The sequence below is a fragment of the Chrysemys picta genome, chromosome 14 (genome assembly GCF_011386835.1).
Source record: "Chrysemys picta bellii isolate R12L10 chromosome 14, ASM1138683v2, whole genome shotgun sequence".
NCBI classification, from domain to species: domain Eukaryota; kingdom Metazoa; phylum Chordata; order Testudines; family Emydidae; genus Chrysemys; species Chrysemys picta.
In genome coordinates, this window is record NC_088804.1 from 1,497,253 (window position 1) to 1,520,429 (window position 23,177).

General features: G+C 43.7%; 1 protein-coding gene across 3 annotated transcripts in view; it reads left to right on the forward strand.

Moving 5' to 3' along the window:
- Window positions 1-22,841, forward strand: part of GLG1 (golgi glycoprotein 1) — a 169,329-nt gene extending 146,488 nt beyond the window's left edge. For 2 of the 3 annotated variants that reach the window (XM_005279468.5, XM_042856481.2), the window contains 9 exons: window positions 1,543-1,635; window positions 2,147-2,284; window positions 3,737-3,860; window positions 6,805-6,947; window positions 7,254-7,355; window positions 12,428-12,535; window positions 13,310-13,430; window positions 14,879-14,985; window positions 16,861-22,841. In XM_005279468.5, coding sequence (XP_005279525.1) covers window positions 1,543-1,635; window positions 2,147-2,284; window positions 3,737-3,860; window positions 6,805-6,947; window positions 7,254-7,355; window positions 12,428-12,535; window positions 13,310-13,430; window positions 14,879-14,985; window positions 16,861-17,028 — 1,104 coding nt within the window. In that variant the 3' untranslated portion in view covers window positions 17,029-22,841. Of the gene's footprint in view, window positions 1-1,542; window positions 1,636-2,146; window positions 2,285-3,736; window positions 3,861-6,804; window positions 6,948-7,253; window positions 7,356-12,427; window positions 12,536-13,309; window positions 13,431-14,878; window positions 15,057-16,860 lie in introns of all 3 variants that reach the window. The other variant, XM_042856480.2, reaches the window with a different exon arrangement.
- The last annotated feature ends 336 nt before the right edge of the window (window positions 22,842-23,177 follow it).

Genomic DNA, 23,177 nt, shown 5'->3' on the forward strand with positions numbered 1-23,177 from the left:
GGCTCTTGGCCATCTATTTTCCAATATTAGTTTCCCCTCTTGCATACTTTAGAAAACGAATTAAGCTCATGAGATATAGCTAACCCACTTTCTACTGGGAGAGCTAAAAGGGACAACTTTTAAAGCAACACATCAAAAAGCCAGTTGCCTTTCAGACTCTCAGTGATGACTTAGTGTTCTGATGCCGGCTGCCTGAACATAGCTCTTAATACTCAGCAGCTGGATAGCAGTACACAACACTGACTTCCCCTAGCCCCCATGAGAAAAGTATAAGCCATATTTTACACATGAGGAAGTTGAGGCTCAGAGATGAAGTGACTTGTCCAAGGCCACCCAGTGAGTCAGTGGCTCAGCAAGGATTAAAACCTGTTTATTTCTCTAGACGAGGCTACCTCCTCCTTCTCTGGCATTGGTAGTATTTACAGTAATAGAGCCACAAGACTTTTCCCCTTACATTATTTTGTGTAAATGGTGAAGTTCTGTCTGACCATCCCCAGCACCCTCAGAGGCAGCATGGTCAGTCTGTGGGTCGGGGGGAGTGAATGCCTTGCATCACTGAGCAGCACCTTCAATTAAAGAGCACACCAGGATGGGTTCCCATCAGTGTTCTGGCCTTTAATCTTCAGTCAGAAAGATGTTGGTTGTCTTGGACCTTGGTGTGGAGGGAAAGGGAGGAGTCTTCACTGGTGTGGAGGAACCCTGCATTTAGAGGGAGAAAGGAATCCCCACTCCGTGTTAGTATTCTATGTGACCTCAGTTTAAATGCAAAACAGTTGCTTCAGTAAAGCAGTGTAAAATAGAATTTCACCCTAAGACTGTGTCTACACTGCCACTTTCAGCGCTAAAACTGTGAAAAAACACCCCCCGATTGACACAAGTGTTAGCGCTGAAAAGCACCAGTGTAGACAGTGCTTTATTGCCAGGAGCCACACTACCACCCCTCGTTCGGGGTAGTTATTTTTAATCTCCAGGAGAGCTCTCCCCTGGCAATAAAGCATGACTCCATTGCCCATGTCACAGCGCTGCCGTGGCCGCGCTGTAACGTGGGCAGTTGTAGATATATTCTAAAACCCACGGCCAGCTGTAAGATGTGACCATGTCTTGATCTGCTACATGGATTTGCAAAACTGATTATTCACTGGCTTTCACCACTTGCCCTGACCAGGATAATTCAGACATACGATCAGATAAGTATGAAAATGAAGCTGGTAAATATACATAAGTGACAGATGTCTATGACTGGAACAAGAGAGCCAGATATTGTCAGTCCTGCAAGGAAAGGTAGCCAGTAAAAAGTACTCAGAGTGAGATATGCATCCAGGATAGTACCTAGACATGTGAAACTCAGTGACCTTTTCAGCACTGATCATTCTGACCCACTAGATCCTTAACTTCTAAGCACTGAAGACTTCTCTTTTGTGATACTCCAGTGCCTCCTTTGTCTGCTGTTGTGAATATGCTGTAGTTCCTGGATAAAACACTAATTGACTTTTTGCTTGAGTCAGCTAACTGCTTGTTTTCCTGGGTCTACTTATCTTACAGACAGAGGATATTCGACTTGAACCAGAGCTGTATGAGGCTTGTAAGAGTGACATCAAGAACAATTGCCCGAATGTGCCCTATGGCAATGCACAGGTGATGGGCCTTTTAACTATTTACATGTCAGTTTTTCACTGCACACAGCCTGTTTTTGAAGAACGTCCTTGTTTTACTAAGCACACAGCATTAGACCTGCATTTTGGAGTATTTTCCAACTTTTGTGAAAATTGGAGCATTTCAGTGTCCAGCTCTTTCTGCATAACATCAGAGCACAATGTGGCAGTTGGTTTATCCCTTTGTACCGTGGCAAAGTTAAAGATTTTGTAAATCTAGTTGAATAGGAAGGTGTCATGACCATCTTACTAAAACTAGCAAGTGGCTAGCTGAATACAATCTGCTCTACAATACAACATTAGTGATATTATTTTGGGGGGGAGGGAGGGAAGGGTGTAAATTCCAGCCTCTGATGCCTAGGATTTAACAGGTGCAGATACTTGAAAATGAGCCCACAGGGGCACACCAAAAGTATTTCTTGACAAAGTATAAGGGGGAGGATTTTTACCACTGGTGTTCCTTTCTCAACTGTTGTCATCCTGTCTTGCTGCAGATTATTGAGTGTTTGAAGGAAAACAAGAAGCGTCTGAGCAACCGGTGTCACCAGAAAGTGTTTAAACTGCAGGAGAATGAGATGATGGATCCAGAACTAGACTACACGCTCATGAGGGTCTGCAAGCAAATGATCAAGGTAATAGTAGCATGCTGACCGGTGAGAGGATGGATCGGAGACCGCAGGGAAAGTTAACTCACCTAGAACTCTCAGGATATTCATGCTTGACACAAGGCAGGGAGGAAAGGATTGGTTTTATTTACAAAATATATATATCAAACGCAAGTTCTGTATTCTCTACAATGACTTATTGCCAAAATGGCTGCTTCAGACCATACTGCTTTTTTACACAACATAATTAGGTCCTTTTTTGACTTATAACCTTAAATCAACATGAGTGTTCTTTCAGTGATCTCCTCTTTCAACTGCACTCCCTGCCCCCAAATGCCATTGTGTCCCATGATCAAAGTAGGCTGGGGTACAAGCAGATCTGTTGCCTGGAGTATCAGCTGGTGTTGGGGGAGAAAGGGAGTTGGTGTGCTTGAGTTTTTGATAGAACTTGGATCTAGTCTAGTCTGCTGCTGCACTGGATCCCTTTCCATCCAAGGAAAAGAAGTTGTCAAGAACACAGATTGATGTAACTCTTTCAGTTCACTGCTAATACAGCCTTTTATCAAGTGACAGATAAGGCAAAATCATACAGCTGCTCTGGCCACATGCAAGATTAAACCGCCCTCAAGCTCAGAATGCTGACACCTCGTAGTCAGGAGACAACATTAAACACTACTAAACACTTTACTGCATAACTGGAGGAGCCCCAGGGCATTGAGTTAACATGGAGAGTTAATAAAACAGTAACCTAGCTCCATTTATGGCTAAGGCTTAAAGTCTGACTGTGGGGCTGGTAATGGACCCAGGCTTTTAAAAAAATCTGTAGCATAATCAAGGCTAGTGGAAGGTTACCGCCCCATGGAAGCCTCAACTACAGTTCCTAGAACTAGAGACCCTGCGAGAGCAGAATCCACCAGAGCAGTGGTTAGTCTGTAGAGTGTTTGTCAATCCATGGATCTAGATGGACGATTTTATGATCTCTGTGCACTACATTCAGCTCTCCAGTGCTCCATAAATTGCACTGAGCACTGCCGTAGTGTTCTGGTGTCTTGCACAGGGCAGTGACTTGAAGGCACGATCATCAGCTTCCGTTTATTCCTGTTTCTGGAGCAAAGAAGAAGATGGGTATGAGACCCAGACAGACATAATGGAAGTTTTGCACCAAAGTGTGGAATGAGAAAACTATGAATGGGGAAGCAAGGGGGCATCTGGCTTTGTTTGGTGTTACTGACATAGAGCAGTAGCTGCAGCCTGGGACCTCAGTTGTTAGCAACTGCTCAGACAATGTTGCATAAAACGATGTTCCCCTCCCTTCTCTCCCCTGCCAAAGCAGAGGGTGAGAGGAATTGCTGTTAGTGGTGGGTATTGGCGAGGGAGAGTCAGGCATGGTCCCTCTTTGGCTTGCGCAGGTGGCTATTTAGTCTCCCTTGTGAATGCTTGACATTTCATATGCTGTAAAACCTGGGTTTCTCTTTGCAGAGGTTCTGCTCTGAAGCAGATTCTAAGAACATGTTGCAGTGTCTGAAACAGAATAAGAACAGTGAGGTGATGGACCCTAAATGTAAACAAATGATCACGAAGCGACAGATCACACAGAACACAGGTACCGTGGCCTCCACTTCCCTTTTTTATCCAGGGGAAGGAGCTAGTTACCTGCCTGGGCTGAGGAGTGATCTGCACAGCCTTAACTGCAGACACCTTCCCTTCATTTAATTCCCCTTCACCCAGTCTAAGAGCAAACAGTCTCTCCACCCTAGTTACTGAGTGTCATGTGATTAGCACTGCTCTACAGCCAAAATGCTTCTGAAATAAATGTAGTCAAACTTTACTAATTCTGGGTCACTGAGAACGAAAATGATGCTTAAAGTTGTTGATTGGCTCTAGTTTTCAAGATATGTTATTGGGTCAGTATATACGACCCTTGACTTGGGAATGGCGGAGGATAAGTGAGTTATAAAGGGAAGGGATCTCAGTTTAAACCAGAAATGACTAAAATACATCTTTGACTGGATCTATGAATAAATCTATAACTGGGTTTGGACAGTACTTGCTTTTTAGGCAAAACAATGAATGATGCAATCTGAAGCTGGTATTGCGTCGTACATGATATGAATTGCATCATGTTATTCCTAGAAGTCATGGATGATGCAATCATAACGAAGCTTACATCACTCTGCTGAACAAATTGCCCTATATTAGCTCTAGAAATCGTACAGTGTCGTGCTCTCTTATTTGTCAGTGTTTGATTTTGCAAAGGGACACATTTCTGTTTAGCCAAAGTGAGCAGAGATGCCTCGTACTTGTGTGAACAGTGCAGATAACTTCTGCTATGTTTGTGGTGAAGTGACTTTTGCATCACAAAAGCGCAGTATAACCACTATGGTTAAGAAAGCCTATCACCTTTATTTTGGCTGCAAAATTGGAGATCAGGACAAGAGGTGGGCCCCACACATATGCTGCAACAGTTGTGCAACAAATCTTCACCAGTGGTTGAACAGGAAAAGGAAATCTATGCCTTTTGCAGTGTCAATGATTTGGAGAGAGCCAACAGATCATACCAGCAATTGTTACTTCTGCATGGTGCCTCCAGTTGGGAAAGGTGTGTCAAAGAAGAAAAAGTGAACTGTGCATTATCCAAACATTCCATCAGCTATACGCCCAGTATCCCACAGAGAAGGACTGCCGGTTCCTGATGCACCAGAATCATTCTCACTCGAGTCAGACGAGGAAGAGGAAGAGGATGAAACTTCTGGTCCTGAACCATCAATGTCACAGGACCCACATTTTCTCCCATCCTCCTCCTCTGAACCACACCTCATAACACAAGGTGAACTGAATGACCTTGTCAGGGATTTGGGACTACCCAAGAGTAAGGCAGAGCTGTTGGGCTCCAGACTACAGCAGTGGAATCTCCTGGCAGGTGATGTTAGGGTTTCCATGTTCCGTGACCGTCAAAAGGATCTTGTCCCATTCTTCTTCATGGAAGGTGATCTTGTAGCCTGCAACAACATCGATGGTGTGATGGCAGCCCTCAACATCGTTCATGATCCAGATGAGTGGAGACTGTTCGTTGATTCATCGAAGACAAGTCTTAAAGCTGTTTTACTGCATAATGGCAATGTTTTACCATCAATTCCAGTTGGTCATGCAGTCCATATGAAGGAAACCTATGACAACATGAAACAACTTTTGAGGTGCATAAACTATGACTAACATCAGTGGCAGCTTTGTGGCGATTTGAAGGTTGTTGCTCTCTTGCTTGGTCTGCAGACTGGATACACAAAGTACTGCTGTTTTCTCTGCGAATGGGATAGTCGTGCAAGAGATTCCCACTACATCAAGAAAGATTGGCCACTCCGACAGTCATTGGAGCCTGGGAGGAAAAGTGTTCAGCATCCACCACTTGTTGAATCAAGAAAGATTTTGTTACCACCCTTACACATCAAGCTGGGTCTGATGAAGAACTTTGTCAAGGCCATTGGCAAAACACAAGCAGCTTTCAAGTACCTCCGTGGAAAATTTCCAAGGTTAAGTGAAGCTAAGATAAAGGAAGGTGTCTTTGTTGGTCCTCAGATTCGTGAACTTCTTCGAGATGATGCATTTGACCATGCACTGCGTGGCAAGGAAAAGACGGCATGGAACGCCTTTCAGTTAGTGGCAATAAAGTTTCTCGGAAACAACAAGGCAGACAACTACAGGTTGTTGATGGAAAACCTCCTCAAGGCATACAAAAGCCTTGGTTGCAACATGTCACTAAAGATACATTTTTTGCACTCTCATCTAGATTTTTTTCCACCAAACTGCGGAGCAGTGAGCGACGAGCACAGCGAGTGATTTCACCAGGACATTGCAACAATGGAGAAATGCTATCAGGGCAAATGGAGCCAATCAATGCTTGCAGACTATTGCTGGACAGTGACAAGAGATGCTCCATTTAATGAATACAAGAGACAAGCCAAGAAGCACCGAGTAGACACTGAATAGGACTAAACTATGTACATAATAGTTTTTTGCCTTTTGTTTCATAATAAATTTTATTTATATAACCCTTTGCTGATTTTTAAAGTGTTACATAAACAGGACAGGTGAAATATTATCATGTAAAGCAACCATAAACACATGAAAAGACCTAGGTTTACAATTTATGATTAAAACTCTATCTACACAATATACATAGACATAACATGTAAAAACTTAAATATCTTAGAAACAGTAGCCAATCAGTTGTTTTAATTGTCATATTTGAATTCAGCACATCAAAATACATAATAAATAGCACATTTTATCTCTGAAGCAGATGACTTCTCAAAAATTGTAGACCAGTGTTATTGGTTTCACTTACTCCTGAGGCTTGTTACTACGTTGTCAATTTCTACAAAGTAAAAAGTGACAATTTAGCTCTTTCAAACTGCTGGAAGACAGTGTCATCCAGAAGGAATTCCTACTGCAGATCCCCTTTGGAGCTCTGTCAATTTGTTGTTACATCTTTTGTTCAATACTGTGAAAATTCTAATGCAGTTCCTTTCCATCTTTCCTCTCTTGGTTAGATTACCGCTTGAATCCAGTGCTCAGAAAGGCCTGCAAACAAGACATCCCCAAATTTTGCCAAAATATTCTGAGTACGGCTAAGGATGATGCAGAGTTGGAGGGGCAGGTCGTCTCCTGCCTCAAGTTGAAGTATGCAGACCAGGTGAGTGGGGAAGGTAAATGTGTAAATATGATCTGCATAGAAACGTGCGCAGCAACTCTGATTGACCCTCCATCCTAGTAAATTAGACTCACTTGCAGTGTATATGTACGTAATTTGGTGCTACCTATGGATAAGAGTCCAAGTGCTTTGCACTTACAATTTAACCATCATTACCTCTTAGCCATCACTATAGAATAAACATATTAAATGCATTTAACCCTGTTATTAAAGTTGCCAAGACAGCTGACTAGCAAAAATCAAGCTCATTATTTGGTTGGCTAATTGCTATCTTCCTCCTCTCGATAGCGTCTGTCTCCAGACTGCGAGGATCAGATCCGAGTGATAATCCAGGAATCTGCTCTTGATTACCGGCTAGATCCTCAGCTGCAAATGCACTGTTCTGATGAGGTAGGAGACATGACCACTATGTCCCTTAGTTCAGTTGAAAGCTCTCCTCAGCAGCTTCGCACTCAATCTTACCCTTTTTAACAAAATGAACCCTTTTGACAAGGCAGTCAAAACTACTCAGAACTAGTTCCAGGCTCTCTGTCTGCAACTTGCACCTAGCACAAAATAATTGTATTCTTCTGCACGATCAGTATTTCTAAGTCAAGCTTTGCCTCTGGCATGCACATTGACACTACTAAACTCTAGAAGTACAAATCATTATCATCACTTGTGAAAAGCAGACAAGTTAATGTGTCCTTTTGAGTTTCCCATCAATCATGAGTGAACCATAGTAGCTGAAATCTGCTTTATCGTTTCCATGTCAGTTTAAGCAATGACTCATGAATGACATATTTCATGCCAGAGCTGTGTTTGTGCCAATTTTCTTCACCTTGCTCATGCTTCTCTGACCTGGGTATCTGAGCAGCAGCAGTAGTAGGCATTGGGGTCAGTAGGGTCGTGGGAGGTGGCACTGCTGGCAAGGTGGAGGGAGAGAAGGAGAGACAGGAATTGAGTGAGCTAGTCCTTAGATGTTTTAAAGGATGAGTATATGTGGCCTTGGAGATTTGAGGGTTAAATTGTACAGCACCTCCTGCATCTTAGCTTTTGGTAGCGTCCATATGGAGGCTGAACCTGTTGCAATCCACAGTCCCTTGTAGATAATGCAACAGTTCTGAAATGGCTGCCACTTGTTTTTTTCTCTCTCTGACTGACACACACACACACACATACCACTTTTAAATTCACTACTCCAGTTTTGGATCAGGGAATATAGTCTGCTCAGAATATCATGGCATCTTAAACCTTCAGTCAGACTGCTCCTGTAATCTGCCACAGACATAGCACATAGGATGACTGGGTGCTCGGTCAAAAAGGACCCTGGCGGTTCCGGTCAGCACCGTTGACCGGGCCATGAAAAGTACAGTCGGCGGTGCTGCAGAGCTAAGGCAGGCTAGTCCCTACCTGTCCTGGCTCCGCGCTGCACCCCAGAAGCAGGCAGCAGATCCGGCTCCTACGTGGGGGGGCACCGGGCTCTGTACGCTGCCCCTGCCCCAAGCACCGGCTCCGCACTCCCATTGGCTGGAAACCACGGCCAATGGGAGTTGTGGGGGCAGTGCCTGTGGACAAGAGCAGCGTGCAGAGCTGCCTTCCGCGCCTCTGCCTAGGAGCCGGACCTGCTGGCCGCTTCCAGGGCGCAGAGTCAGGACAGGCAAGAAGTCTGCCTTAGCCCCACTGCACCGCTGCCCGGGAGCCGCCCGAGGTAAGCCTGTGCCCTAGCCCTGAGCCCCCCTCCACCAACCACCACTCCCCCAAACCTGGAACCCCCTCCTGCAGCCTAAACCCCTCATCCTCGGCCCCACCCCAGAGCCTGCACCCCCAGCCAGAGCCCTCACCCCCTCCCGCATCCCTGCCGTCCAGCCCAGTGAAAGTGAATGAGGGTGGGGGAGAGCGAGCCACCAAGGGAGGGGAAATGTAGTGAGTAGGGGGTGGGAGGGCAGGGCCTTGGGGAAGGGCGGGGCGAGGCTAGGGTGTTCGGTTTTATGTGATTTAGGAAGTTGGCAACCCTAATAGCACAACATGTAGAGGTCACTCTTAATCCGTTCACTGACCTCCTCTTGCTGTATAGGACATGTTGAGTACATTCCAAGCAGGTCACCTTTGTAACAGCTCGTAAGGTAAGCCTGCCTCAGTGAGCGAGATAAAAAGAATTACTGGAACTGCCAGGCTCTTTGAGACATAGTTACTAGAAGGGTATTTTCTCTGTAAAGAGTAAGCAAGTAAGCTGTCATTGCCACAGTTGTCTTCAAATGAAGGCAATGTTTTTATAAGATTGAGTTTCCTAAATTTGGGCCCATTTTATGTTGAAAGTTTTGTGATGCACGTTCAGATTAGCTGTCATTCTTTCCATCTCTAGCCTCTTTCTTTAGAAATTGTTTTTCTTGGATGATTCTCTCCAAGTGAGGCCCCTATGTGTATTCCACTTGAGATGGGCATCTGCCTGAGACTGGATGATGATTGTTAGCAGTGTCTGGTGGTCCTCTGACAAACAGAGGCTAAGGACACCATTCCTTACCCATCCTGGCTAATAGCCATTAATGGACTTAACCTCCATGAATGTATCCAGTTCTCTTTTAAACCCTGTTATAGTCCTAGCCTTCACAACCTCCTCAGGCAAGGAGTTCCACAAGTTGACTGTGCGCTGTGTGAAGAACTTCCTTTTATTTGTTTTAAACCTGCTGCTCACTAATTTCATTCCCCCCCCCCCCCCCCAGTTCTTATATTATGGGAACAAGTAAATAACTTTTCCTTATTCACTTTCTCCACATCACTCATGATTTTATATACCTCTATCACATCCCCCCTTAGTCTCTTCTTTTCCAAGCTGAAAAGTCCTAGCCTCTTTAATCTCTCCTCATATGGGACCCGTTCCAAACCCCTAATCATTTTAGTTGCCCTTCTCTGAACCTTTTCTAATGCCAGTATATCTTTTTTTGAGATGAAGAGACCACATCTGTATGCAGTATTCTAGATGTGGGCGTACCATGGATTTGTATAAGGGCAATAAGATATTCTCTGTCTTATTCTCTATCCCTTTTTTAATGATTCCTAAGATCCTGTTTGCTTTTTTGACTGCCACTGCGCACTGCGTGGACGTCTTCAGAGAACTATCCACGATGACTCCAAGATCTCTTTCCTGATTAGTTGTAGCTAACTTAGCCCCCATCATATTGCATGTATAGTTGGGATTATTTTTTCCAATGTGCATTACTTTACATTTATCCACATTAAATTTCATTTTCCATTTTGTTGCCCAGTCACTTAGTTTTGTGAGATCTTTTTGAAGTTCTTCACAGTCTGCTTTGGTCTTAACTATCTTGAGCAGCTTAGTATCGTCTGCAAATTTTGCCACCTCACTGTTTACCCCTTTCTCCAAATCATTTATGAATAAGTTGAATAGGACTGGTCCTAGGACTGACCCTTGGGGAACACCACTAGTTACCCCTCTGCATTCTGAAAATTTATCATTTATTCCTACCCTTTGTTCCCTGTCTTTTAACCAGTTCTCAATTCATGAAAGGATCTTCCTTCTTATCCCATGACAGCTTAATTTACTAAGAGCCTTTGGGGAGGGACATTGTCAAAGGCTTTCTGGAAATCTAAGTACACTATGTCCACTGGATCCCCCTTGTGCACATGTTTGTTGACCCCTTCAAAGAACTCTAATAGATGAGTAAGACACTATTTCCCTTTACAGAAACCATGTTGACTTTTGCCCAACAATTTATTTTCTTCTCTGGGTCTGACAATTTTATTCTTTACTATTGTTTCAACTAATTTGCCTGGTACTGACATTAGACTTGCTGGTCTGTAATTGCCAGGATCACCTCTAGAGCCCTTTTTAAATATTGGCGTTACATTAGCTAACTTCCAGTCATTGGGTACAGAAGCTGATTTAAAGGACAGGTTACAAACCATAGTTCTGCAATTTCACATTTGAGTTCTTTCAGAACTCTTGGGTGAATGCCATCCGGTCCCGGTGACTTGTTACTGTTAAATTTATCAATTAATTCCAAAACCTCCTCTAATGACACTTCAATCTGTGAGAATTCCTCAGATTTGTCACCTACAAAGGACGGCTCAGGTTTAGGAATCTCCCTAACATCCTCAGCCGTGAAGACTGAAGCAAAGAATCCATTTAGTTTCTCTGCAATGACTTTATCATCTTTAAGTGCTCTTTTTTTATCTTGATCGTCCAGGGGCCCCACTGGTTGTTTAGCAGGCTTCCTGCTAAACTACTCCACTCTCTGATGACACCAGTACTTTCAAGTTAGGCATTGTTTCTCAACTTTCTAGAAAAGCTTTTTCTACAGAAAGCTAACTTTAATAGAAGTGATGTCTGATCAATTAGGAAACAAAAAAAAGTATTAAATTATGAATTTTTGCAGACTGAAAAAAAGGCTATATATGACATGGTGAGAAAAGAATCTGGGGAGACAAATTACCCTGAGGAATGAACTTCGATCTGGAAAAGGATCAGCAGCATTAGCGTGTAGCATGATAAAGAAAATTTCTGATGGTACTTCTCACCTGTCAGGTTTAAAAATAGAGAGATTGCGTGGGGATAAATGTTGGAAATATTTTGGTGATAGAGGAAATTTTATCCATATATAGTGGACATGTCCAGTCAGAGATTATGGGGGTGCAATTCATAACCAAATAGCACAAATGGTTGGATATTTATTTATTACCAAATGATCCTTTGGTAATCCTCCTGGGGCTTCCCAGCTGAAAGTCACACAAGAGGAAATGAAGAATTTATCTCTCATCTGCTTGTAGCTACTGGGCTACTGATAGAAAGAAAAATAGGCCAACTATAGAGAAATGGTTCAAAAAAAAATGGAGAGGTGGTGGTTATGGAAAAATGAACACAACAATTACATACCCAGCAAAGTAGACAGAGGACAAATACTTAGATATTTGGTTCCTTTTTATTCAGTACTCAGAGTCCTTTCACCTGCCAAACAAACCAGCACACCTGTCCAATATTTTTGAATATTAACATATGACACACCTGGTCTGCTAAATGTGTGTAATCTGAGAGTCACTCAATTCCATTAAATCCTTAGAAAAAATGTGTATGGGTGTTACACTGCTCACTCTGTAATAGGGTGACACCTGTTAAATAGAGAGATCTGATGACTATATTCCCATATGTCTCTTTAAACAAAAGCTCTCTGTTGCAAAGATTGTTGTTTTGTTTCTGATATTTCCATGGCAAGGATTTGTAAATCTGTTAATTGCTAAAGAAATAGTTTAAAATAGTGGCTGTAATTGTCTGTGTATCGCCTTTTTTTACTTCAGGAATTCGGGGACCCAAATGAGGGATGGATGGTAACACAGCTCAAGGCTTGTTCCCTAGCCATTGCATATAACACTGCACTAACATGGCAGTATGCAAATGCTTTGAAAAACAACCTGGGTCCTACATTATTTCATTCATACTGAAATAGGGATTTTCCCCCCCCAAACAGATCTCCAGGTTGTGTGCAGAGGAAGCAGCAGCGCAGGAACAGACTGGGCAGGTGGAGGAGTGCCTGAAAGTTAACCTGCTCAAAATTAAACCGGAGATGTGTAAAAAGGTAAAAAAGGAAATGGTGGGTCTCTCAAACCAAACAGGCCTTAAAGCACAATTACTCCTTAAGTTTCAGACGAATGAACATGGTTCGTTACATGGCACAGACCAGGAACAGTGGGAAGCCAGTGCTATGTATGCTTCTGTGCATGGCTGAGCCAGTGCACCTCATCCTGACCTGCAGCATCCTCTACCATTTCAGTCCTGGCTCTGACATCTCTCTCCCTGCCAGGGAACCTTAATCCCAATAAGCAGTATGCCTTACTAGTCCAGTCCTGGATTCCCTACTCACACACTTCCAGTGTACCTCAGTGCATAGCTGCCTCCCACTCTTACTTCAACCCTAGGCCTCTTGAGCACAGATTGGCACTGGATCTGGCAAGGAGCTTTGTCAACTACCCCCAAAGATCTATCACCTCACCTTAGTCCAGACCTGTTAGTCATGCCAAATTACTTGACTTTGTGTTATAGATTAGTGTGTGTCTATTTAATTAATTGAATGATGCTGATCCATCCTGGAACAGCTTCAGTTCACTTATGGGGGGAGGGAATAGCTCAGTGGTTTGAGCATTGGCCTGCTAAACCCAGGGTTGTGAGTTCAATCCCTGAAGGGGCCATTTAGGGATCTGGGGCAAAAATCTGTTTGGGGATTGGTCCTGCTTTGAGCAGGGGGTTGGACTAGATGACCCCCTGAGGTCCCTTCCAACCCTGATATTCTATGTTGCTTTCTTCTCCCTCCTTTAATGTGTACCTGTAATGTGTAATAATCTTCCCTCCACAGGAGGTGCTCAACATGCTGAAGGAGAGCAAAGCAGACATATTTGTCGATCCAGTGCTTCACACAGCCTGTGCCCTAGACATCAAACACCACTGTGCAGCTATCCCACCCGGAAGAGGACGTCGTAAGTGTTGGCATGTCCTACTGTGTGAGATCTCCCAGCTCCTAGAGTCACCTAAAACTGGGATCTTTCTTGGATGACTTGAGGTCCTCTTAAACAGTAGATATTGCTTCTAGTAGTTGTGGCTGGTGAACAAGGAATACTGCCACTTGCATGGTATATGGGTATCCTTTTCTCTGTGCTTGGCTTCTTAGCTTAGAAATCTTTCCTTACATGGTCTGGTAAACATTAAGCTAGTTTTGTTCTTTCTAATGCAGTTTAAAATTAACATACTGTTTTTCTTGGAATAAAGTTAATTTCTGCTACAGAATCAGAAATAGGTTAAAAATGTACTGCCGCATACCCTCTTCGGTACCGAAAGCATTGCAGGTATCTTTGACGTTCCTTCACATTTCTCCTCCACAAAGGATGGACCTGATAGTGCTTGAAGTAAACCACTTTTCTAAATATTTGTCACTCTGTCTAGTGCAGATGGCACACCTGACACAGGGCTTGTCTACACTTATCCGTGGGATTGATGCATCAGCGGTCGATTTAGTGAAAACCCGCTAGATCGACCGCAGATCACTCTCCCGTCGACTCCTGTACTCCACCGGAAAGAGAAGAGTAAGGAGAGTCGACAGGAGAGAGTCCCCCATCGACATCACATAGTGTGTACCCCGTGGTAAGTAGATATAAGCTATGTCGACTTGAGTTACGCTATTCATGTAACTCAGATTGTGTAGCTTAGATCGACTTTCCCCTGTAGTGTAGACAAGGCCACAGTCTGCACAGGCGGATCCTTGTCTTGTGTTGAACTTCCTCTACATTCTTGGAGAAGACACACAGAATTTAGCATTCTTAAAATATTTTTAGTGAGCTGTTTTGTGAATCATAAAATATCCTGTCAGTTCAGCTGAGCTTAAGCCTCGGATACATAAAGTTAACCTTTTAATCCCCCTCCATGGGTCAGCATTCCTTGCCACTTAAATATTTGAAGTGAGACCATAGCTGGGCTGCTAGCTCTGAGGGTTAAACAGAGGTTTCCTTCCAAACCAGTCTTAGGTTAAATTTCCCAACACTGATTCATAGGAAGTTTGATGGATGGCTTGGCTGTACAACTTTGTAAATAGACAACCAATGTTCTGAGGAATTGGAATGCACCTCCCAGCACTCTGTATTGTGACCAGGGCCGGCTCCAGGCACCAGCCTGGCAAGAAGGTGCTTGGGGTGGCCGCTCCGGAGAGGGGCGGCAGGTCCAGCTATTCGGCGGCAATTTGGCAGACGGTCCCTCACTCCCGCTCGGAGCGAAGGACCTCCTGCCGAATTGCCGCTGCAGATCACGATCACAGCTTTTTTTTTTTTTTTTGGTCTGATTGGGGCGGCCAAAACTCTGGAGCTGGCCCTGATTGTGACCTGTCCCTGGGGCCAGTTTGTGTGTGTGTTGTGATACCATGTTCTCCATTTTGCAGAGATGTCTTGCCTAATGGAAGCTTTGGAAGACAAGCGTGTGAGGTTACAGCCTGAATGTAAGAAACGCCTTAATGATCGGATTGAAATGTGGAGCTATGCTGCGAAGGTGAGGATGCAGGGTGGGCTCTAAACCCCACCTGACTTTTGGCATTAGTCACTTCACTATACTGAGCAATGGTGAGTTGTCTGTTAGGACAGGGGTCCCCCCCAAACTTTTTCCCCCAAAGCCCACTTCTGCCACTGCAATAGGCAGTGACCCACTATTAATACTTTTTGAGGAAAATATATTAATTTTAATTATTACATAATATAAACTATAACACTGAAAATAAAAAATTTACATGTTTTCTTTTCATTTTAATGTAAATAATTGTAATGATAGAAATTCATAGCAATATGCACTCAAAGAAATGCTTCAGGATCTTTAAAACCAAGCAGTTTTAGTAAAACTACAATTTAAAAAAATATTGAGAGCAAAATGTTGTGTTCAAACAGGGAAAACACAATGTATAAATGTACAATGTATAAAACTGAACAATAAGCAACACCACAATGTTAAAAAAAATTGTTACACGTGTTTGTTTTTAAAACAAAATAATTGTCCAACTTTGAACACTATATTGTGTTTTCAGTTTTTTAGTGTAAATTCTGAATTTTTGTGCTATGTAAGTAAAGACCCACTCTTCCTCTCTACTGATTAGAAAAGAATAAAATATTGTAAATAAAAATATAACGTAACAGTTATATTATAACATGCCTAAATATTTCAGCATGTATTGTATATGTCAGGCTGCATTCAGAGTCCCATGCACACCAAGCCAAGTAAAGAACAAAGTTTTGGCTGTAATTCAGTAAAATGGAAAGGAGGACTGTAATGGGGTCAGAACCTACCTCTTGTGAGCACCCCCTCTGGTTGGGTGTGTCAGCAGTCTTTAAACCAGTCCCAGCCCTGCCATCAGACTGTACCCGGAAGCCTTCCACCCTGGAGGCAATGGTTTTGCCCTCTGAGTCTGTTTTGGCCCCAGTCTTCAGCTGGGCCTCCTGAGAGTTCAGTCCCCTTTTGGGGGTTTACTGATGTCCAATTGTAGGCCCTTCCCCAGTGGCCTCTGGGGGGGGGGGGGGGAATCTGGGCCCACCCACTGCTCCGGGCCCCAGCTTTCACTGATGTCCTACCCTTAGCTCAGGGCTCTTCTAAGCTCAGACCCAGTAGCTCTTCCATGCTCCCCTGGTCCCTACTAGCACTGGGCTGTCTGTTGTGCTGCAGTTCCCTCAGCCAGCCACACCATTCATGCTCCTCCAGCTCTAGCAAGGAACTGCGCTGTCTCTGGACTGGCTCTCTAGCTCCTTTTTATAGGGCCCTCCTGGGCCCTGATTGGCTGCTTTCCTTGCAGCCACTCTAGCCTGCTTGGAGGACTTCTTCATTGCTCCTTATCTAGGACGAGAGTGGCAGGACCCTCAGGCCTCCAGCTGGAGTCCTCTGGGCCTAGTCCACCCCATCACAAGGACCCTTAATTTATTTATACAACCCCTGTCTCAGCATCTGGGTTACTTGCCTAATAACACTGAAATCAAACTGCTCTCAGTGCCCCTCGGGACTAGTTCACAAGCAGGGCAAAGGGTGCCAACAGAGGAAGAGCTCTGAGGGTGGGAGGGGTGATATGAACTGTTGTGAATGGAAAGGCAGGATGCTGGAGAGAGCTACAGGAGGAGCTGGGATGTCTTTTGGGCAATTAGGAACTTTAGAGCTTTGTGTCCCAGTTGGAGTCCATCTCCTACTGGCCTATTGGTATGTAATTGTGTCCCAGGGAAAGTTCAGTTATAAAGAGAGAGCATGCTGGCTGCTTACAGGAGGCAAATGGGGAATTTACAAGTGTCCTTATCCAGCTCGTAAAATAGCATCATTCTACATGTCGTTAGTTTCTCTGTAAAGACTGATGTGGAAACTGAAGTCCTGTTAATTGTTTCCCGCCTTGCCCCCTAGGTTGCCCCAGCAGAAGGCTTTTCTGACCTTGCTATGCAAGTGATGACTTCTCCGTCCAAGAACTACATCCTGTCTGTTATCACAGTCGGCATCTGTGTACTCTTCCTGATTGGCCTCCTGTGTGGACGCATCACCAAGCGGGTGACACGAGAGCTCAAGGACAGGTAGAGCCTAGATTGCCTGCTGAAGAAATGCCTGCCCAGTTTGTACAGCCCTCCTCTGTATAGTCTGCCCACCCACCCCCTCTTGGGAGAGGAGAATAAAAAAAAGAATTAGAACAGCAGCAGGTGTCGGCTCAGTTTTCCCATCTTGGATCTCATCCATGGCATCATCACCGTCCTATGAAAGAGTCGGTGTGCAACATTGGCAGCCCAGCCAACAGCTTTTGTTACCCCTTTGTTAGCGGACTCCTGTTACCTGCCTGTAGACGAGTCTCTTTATTGTATCGTTGGACCTGCTGTCACGAAATCAGACTGACATGACCTGCAGCTCAAGCAATTTTAAAGTAAATTTTTAAAGGAAGAAAAATATATAAGTACCAATCATATGAGTTAGGCAGTGTTTCTTACTGGGATGTATTCATGCTCTGTGGCTGGGTAAAATTGAGGTAGGAAATTAGAGGGTAAATAGCACCACTCACCGCAGTTGGCCTTGTTTCGGACATCTTGCTCATCGTATCCCAAGCATCTTCAGGGCATAGTTTCAGACTGCTACGGGTGTCAGTCAGCTCAGTCATCCTCCGAATGTCCTATTTTTGTTACTGTGGGTTTTTTGTTTGAAAAGATGATGCCCTCTAATTCCTGTTTTCCTCTGCCACTCACAAGATAAAATAAAATACTGGCCAAGATCAAAAACTCCAGTGGTCTGATATGCCATTTGAGCCGTATAGCATATACTTTATTAGGCTAGGGAAAGGGTGTGGAGGTTAGGCATAGAAGAACCAGTCAGTGTAATGCATTGACAGCTGCATTGTACATACCCTGATTAACTAGCCTATTAACCTTCGTTCATCAAAGGCAATGCAGTTGAATTTTGTCACTCCTTTATTTCACCCCTTAGTTGCCAAGCTAAGACACACTCCCCAGCCCACCCCCTCGAATTAGCTATTCAAAGATGGTCATGATGATACATCAGCAATGCTCCATGTTGCCCAGTGATGTTGAATAGGATTGAGATCCCAATGTCTGTTTCAATACAAGGATCATTTATGGGTTAGTGCAATGATTCATCATTGGCTTCTCTGGGTCTTAATTGCTTGAGTTACAGCATTAAAAATAGAGTAAAACGTTCAAATCTCTAAAACACTGGTTGATATAGATGGAATTTGGCATCTGGGGAAGTAGGTCAGAGGTGCTGGCCCTAAATGTCAAGCAGGAGAGAAGTGCTGATAGTGTGACGTGAAGGACAGACATATTGATCTTTAAGGTGAATAGCTTTGTTGTCACCAACTGATGTGCACACGTAGGCTTTAGACACATTTCCAGAACTTAGTTCCCAGCCCCTTTTCCCAGCTCAAGGGAGGTGTTTTGTAGCAATACCTGCAGCTGTGGTAACTTCTTACCATCTTCTTTGTTACCCAAGGAGTGGAGGGAGTGGAGCCTTCTCTAGTCGACTCTCTGTGGTTGGGACCTGGGATACACAGGTTGAGTGCGTGGTTCAAATGTGGCATTGTTGCTCGAGAGTCGGCATGTACAGTAAGATATAGATAAATATATTTTATTAACCTGTTAGATGTGTTCTCCTTTGCGTGCTGGAATATAAATCATGTGCCTAACACTGTCCAACTAGGCTAATGCTCGATCCATAACATTCTTTTCCTGCTCCCTGTTATTGCACTGCTAAGTAATTTCTGAAATTTCCAGTGTTGTGTATTGATCTGATACAAGATGGGGGCATTTCTGACTGTGGACCAGCTGATTCTAATCATGCTATGTAAACAGACTGATCTCTAAAAATACTGTGATTGCTTTTGCAAAATGCTAGAGGGGGTACAAAGTTAGGTTTTTGGTAACATATCTCTTCACCATGCCACTTCGAAGATAGAAAATAAACTATTTTGAGACCCAGTCTTAGTAGTATGGTGATGACAGACTAGAAAAGCTCATGTGAAAGACAATTGTTGGTGTCTGGAGTCGAACCATGAGAGCCAACGGACTGTAAAGACTGGTCAGGGGATGATGGGAGAACCGAGCAGTGGAGCAGGTTCCGTAGAAGAGATCTGATGTGCTATAGGTTTCCAAACGGGTAACATCCGTGGAACAGAAACGGAGCCTAAATTCCTTCCCCCACCTTCCTTGCCCAATGCTACTTGTGTGGTTTCCCTGATTCTGCAGGAGTGAATGAAGCTGAAGGCCAGGAAGGCGATGGCAGATCACATCACTTGCTTGAAGTGTAAAAGGGTGACACACAAGTGCGTGTGTTGCAGTTGCAAAAGTGCATGGTTTCACCTCTCACTTGAAGTGTCATTGCAACACTTTGTAATTGTCGAGGCAGCAGATGAGGTGGATTCAAAATGCAGGAGGAGGGGGAACAAGATTGTACATTCTCCCCAGTGCACAGTCTTGCTTGTTTGGCAATCCTAGCGCTGCTTACATTTTGCTAAGGCAAAATTGAATTGCCGTCCAGAGACTTCGTATTTGTGAGGGAGCATTTGCTACCTGTTTAACTTGAAGAACCCAACTGAGGAGGTGTAAAATACATTGACTAGCATCTTCTGGTGAATCCCAAATGTAATTGTAGTGAAATACTGTAGATGGTTTGTCAGCCATGGTTCTGGCTGTGAATCTTGGTGAGGGAAGAAGGGAAATGCTGTTTTACTTTCCAACTTAAGTTCTGTATTGGAGTAGGTTAGGACATGGGAAGACTTGATTTCCTGCATTTGCCATTGCAGTAGACGTAAGAGGAATGTTAAAGGCAAAAGACTAGTCAGCTGCATAGTGTAGATGGTAAGAACAGAGCCATAGATAGTAAAGAGCAGACATTGTTCTGTGGAATGCAGGGTCTCTTCTTGAGTCCTCTTCTAGACACTCTCTGTATGTGTGTGCTCAATTTGAATGCAGTATTGTCTTATTACTTTAACCAACTGCGGTTATCGGCCCTGCAACTGTGTAGTGCTGAGACTTTCCTCGTATCCAGGTGCGTCTATTGCTAACTAGATTGTTCATTGCTGTGAAGCCTTCACTAAGTAAACCCCAAGCAGCAACTGCACTTTCTGGATATTGCATTGAGCATCTGCAGTCTACCTGGTGGTTGCCTTCAAAATTTCATCCTGGGACTTAGTTTCAAATGTCATTGGACAATGGAGCTGCTGTCAGTGGGGAAGTAGGGGAAGCGGTTTAATGAAGCAGGAAGGTGTGACATGACATATGTTTGAGTGGTTCCCTTCTGTAATGGCATGGTCAGAAGTGCAATAACGCACAGGCCCAAGGGTCCTATTGCAATTACAAAAGGGGATAAAATAAAATAGAGACCCATTTCTTGCAGGGAACTGACATGGTTAGGACTGGGCAAAGAGAACTTTGTCACTGGCTGCCACAGTTTTAGCCATTTCATGATCATTAAGATTTACACCCAATTCACCACCTTACAAATGGGACCCCCTAACATATTGGCATACCAAACACAATGACTCTGGCATAGGAGCATCTTTTTAGGGAGACTAGAAATATTCCAATACAGTGTGTTAGAAATGCCATCCTACCATGTAAGGGCTGTGCATCTAGAGAAGGCCTCTAGAAAAAACACAACAAAATAACCAGTCTTATTCCAAATCTATCCTGATTGCTGAGCACCTGCCCCTTGGATCTCTCATGCAAACACTTGCTGACTAGTGTCAGTAAATGCCCTAGTGGGTGGTCATTCCCTAGAGCAGGAAGGGAAAGGGAAATACACAGTGTAAAATGCACTGCTGCCTTCTTGAATGTAGGGAAACTTTTTACTTTGATATAATGAGATTTAATTAGAAATACTTGGGAATCAACCATTTCAGAGGGGACTTGGTGGGAGGTGGCTTCTAGATCTGAGGCCTCCTTGCCGCTTCCCTACTCTTAGCCCTAATGTTCATCATTCCCCTCCAGCATTGATTTAACCGTCACCCCTCAGTTTGGGGAGGCTGCTATCCATTCCATGGAGAATACTGTAAATGTATGTCTTTCCCATTCCTTCTTGGGGGCTTGTTCTAGATATTGTAGAGCTGATGCTCCTGGGAATGGCTTGACTGGAGTATCCAAGGGGGGAAATAACTCCTAGTAAGGAATGGTGCTCCTCTACACCCTGCCTTCCTCTTCTGCTCAGATGCCTAATGGTACATTCTGAGCTTACTCTCACCAGTCAAGATCATGTGTTTGGATAACTTGGGAAGGATTTGTTAGTCTCTAAGGTGCCACAAGTACTCCTGTTCTTTTTTTGGGAAGGATTGTGCATCCCAGGCCTGTGCAACTCAATACTTCACTCTAGCTAACCAGGTGGTGGTGGTTTGTGTGGTCTTGTAACAAAATAGCCTTATTTATTGTTTACTAATGGGTCAAATCCAAATCTTTTGATTTTTCTTTTTTGTTGCCTTTTGGTTAGCTCTGTCCCTGAGTTTTCTTGCCTCCCAGAAAATCACTTTTCATATGCAGGTGGCTGCAATTAAGGGTGAGGCCAGGAGCAGCATTCCTTCTCATGCTTCACAGGAAACTTGTGTCCCTCTCCCTCTGCTGCTGCAGAAGGACTGAAAGACCCTACTGAAGTTAGAATAATTCTCTGCAAGTTCCACATGTGAGGATTCCTTCCAGAGTCTGACACGTGTGATCCATGAAAACATGATGATCTTGGCCCTGAGTGAGACTCTTATGAGCATGCTCTGTGAAGATGCACTGTACACTGGGGAGGGCTGAGCAGGACAGCAGTTTCTAACATGCAGTTACTGTTAGCAAAGAAGTTGCTTTTCTTTGCAGTGGGTGCAGGGGGGAGAAGCTGGGAGGGAAATGTGACATGCAAACTCAGTGCCAGAGGTGGTAAGCTCTGGTTTATCACATTCAGATGAAAGTGCTTAAGTTGGAGGATGATTTCTGTTAATGCAGAACTATTTAGTTCAGAAAGAATGTAGTTGTTTGACTCTCTTTGCCAGCTTTTAGTTTTCAAAGTTAATTTTGAGTTCAGTGTGAGACCAGATAAGAACAGGTCAACTAGCTTTTTTCCCCACTATTAAAATATTTCTGTATAGATTTATAAACTGTTTGTGATTTGACTAAACCAATGAATTTTTTTACAATAGTGTCATGGAGAGGAGCAGCTCCCAAATATGTACTGTTGCTTTCCAGCTTCTGAGGGTAAGGAGATGGGCCAGCCTAGGTTTTCAGCCTAATAATGAGCCACTGTGTTGGGTCTCATTCACAGCGAAGGTGCAGTTGAATGGGAGAGGAGAGGACTAAATGGTACAGCCAAGATCTAAATCTGGTAAATTGGTACAGCTGCTTTTCTCTTGCACTGCTGGGCTTCAGCGTTCGATGTGCTGTATGTGTTGCAGAGCGTTACCTACAGAACTTGTCTGTAAGGGTGGGGGAGCAGCATCCTGCCTTCTTTACTGGATAGAAGCAGCCTGTCCCACGGCCGTCACCGAAATGCCAGACTGCAAAGAGCACTGGAGAGATTGGATGTTTGTAGAAGGGCAGACATGTTAACACATGCACAGGGAAGGGTCTCTAAGTAGTATGCAGGGATAATATTGGGAGCCTTCCCAAGTACAATGTACAAAACAGACCAAGCAAGAAATCATAGACTGTACAGTAAAAACTGTTTGAACTTAGTCCTTTTTTTAACGTAACATTAACAAGACTCTGTAAATTGTTTTCCTTTCTGTGTATAAAATCCTGGCCGTTTCTTGTTTTTTACATGTTCATGCTGTGTAATTTTGAGATGTTACTGAGATTCTGAACATAATGTGCTTTTTTTTCTGTACAGATGAAATGGGAAAATTTAATAAAAAAAGTCTGCAGGTTTTTACTTGTTTGATCTTTGTTAATTGTGAATTAAAAGGGATTCACCCACAGCTTTGTCCAGAGTGAAACTTTCTGAAGCTGATCCTCATTGTTTGATTATTTTTTTAATTGTTTTACTGACCACCGAATAGCCATACAACTGAGTTGCATATCAAACAACTATCAAGAGAGACTGAACAGAATCTGGCCACTTATTTTGTAGTTTAAAAATTCTGACCTTGCTGCCCTAGGCCAGGTTTGAAGTGGTATCCTAGAGATGAAAGGCTTCGTAGTCCATTACTAATTACACTTCAAGGGGTTCTCTTTAAAGACGGTCCATTTTTTTAAAGATATTTT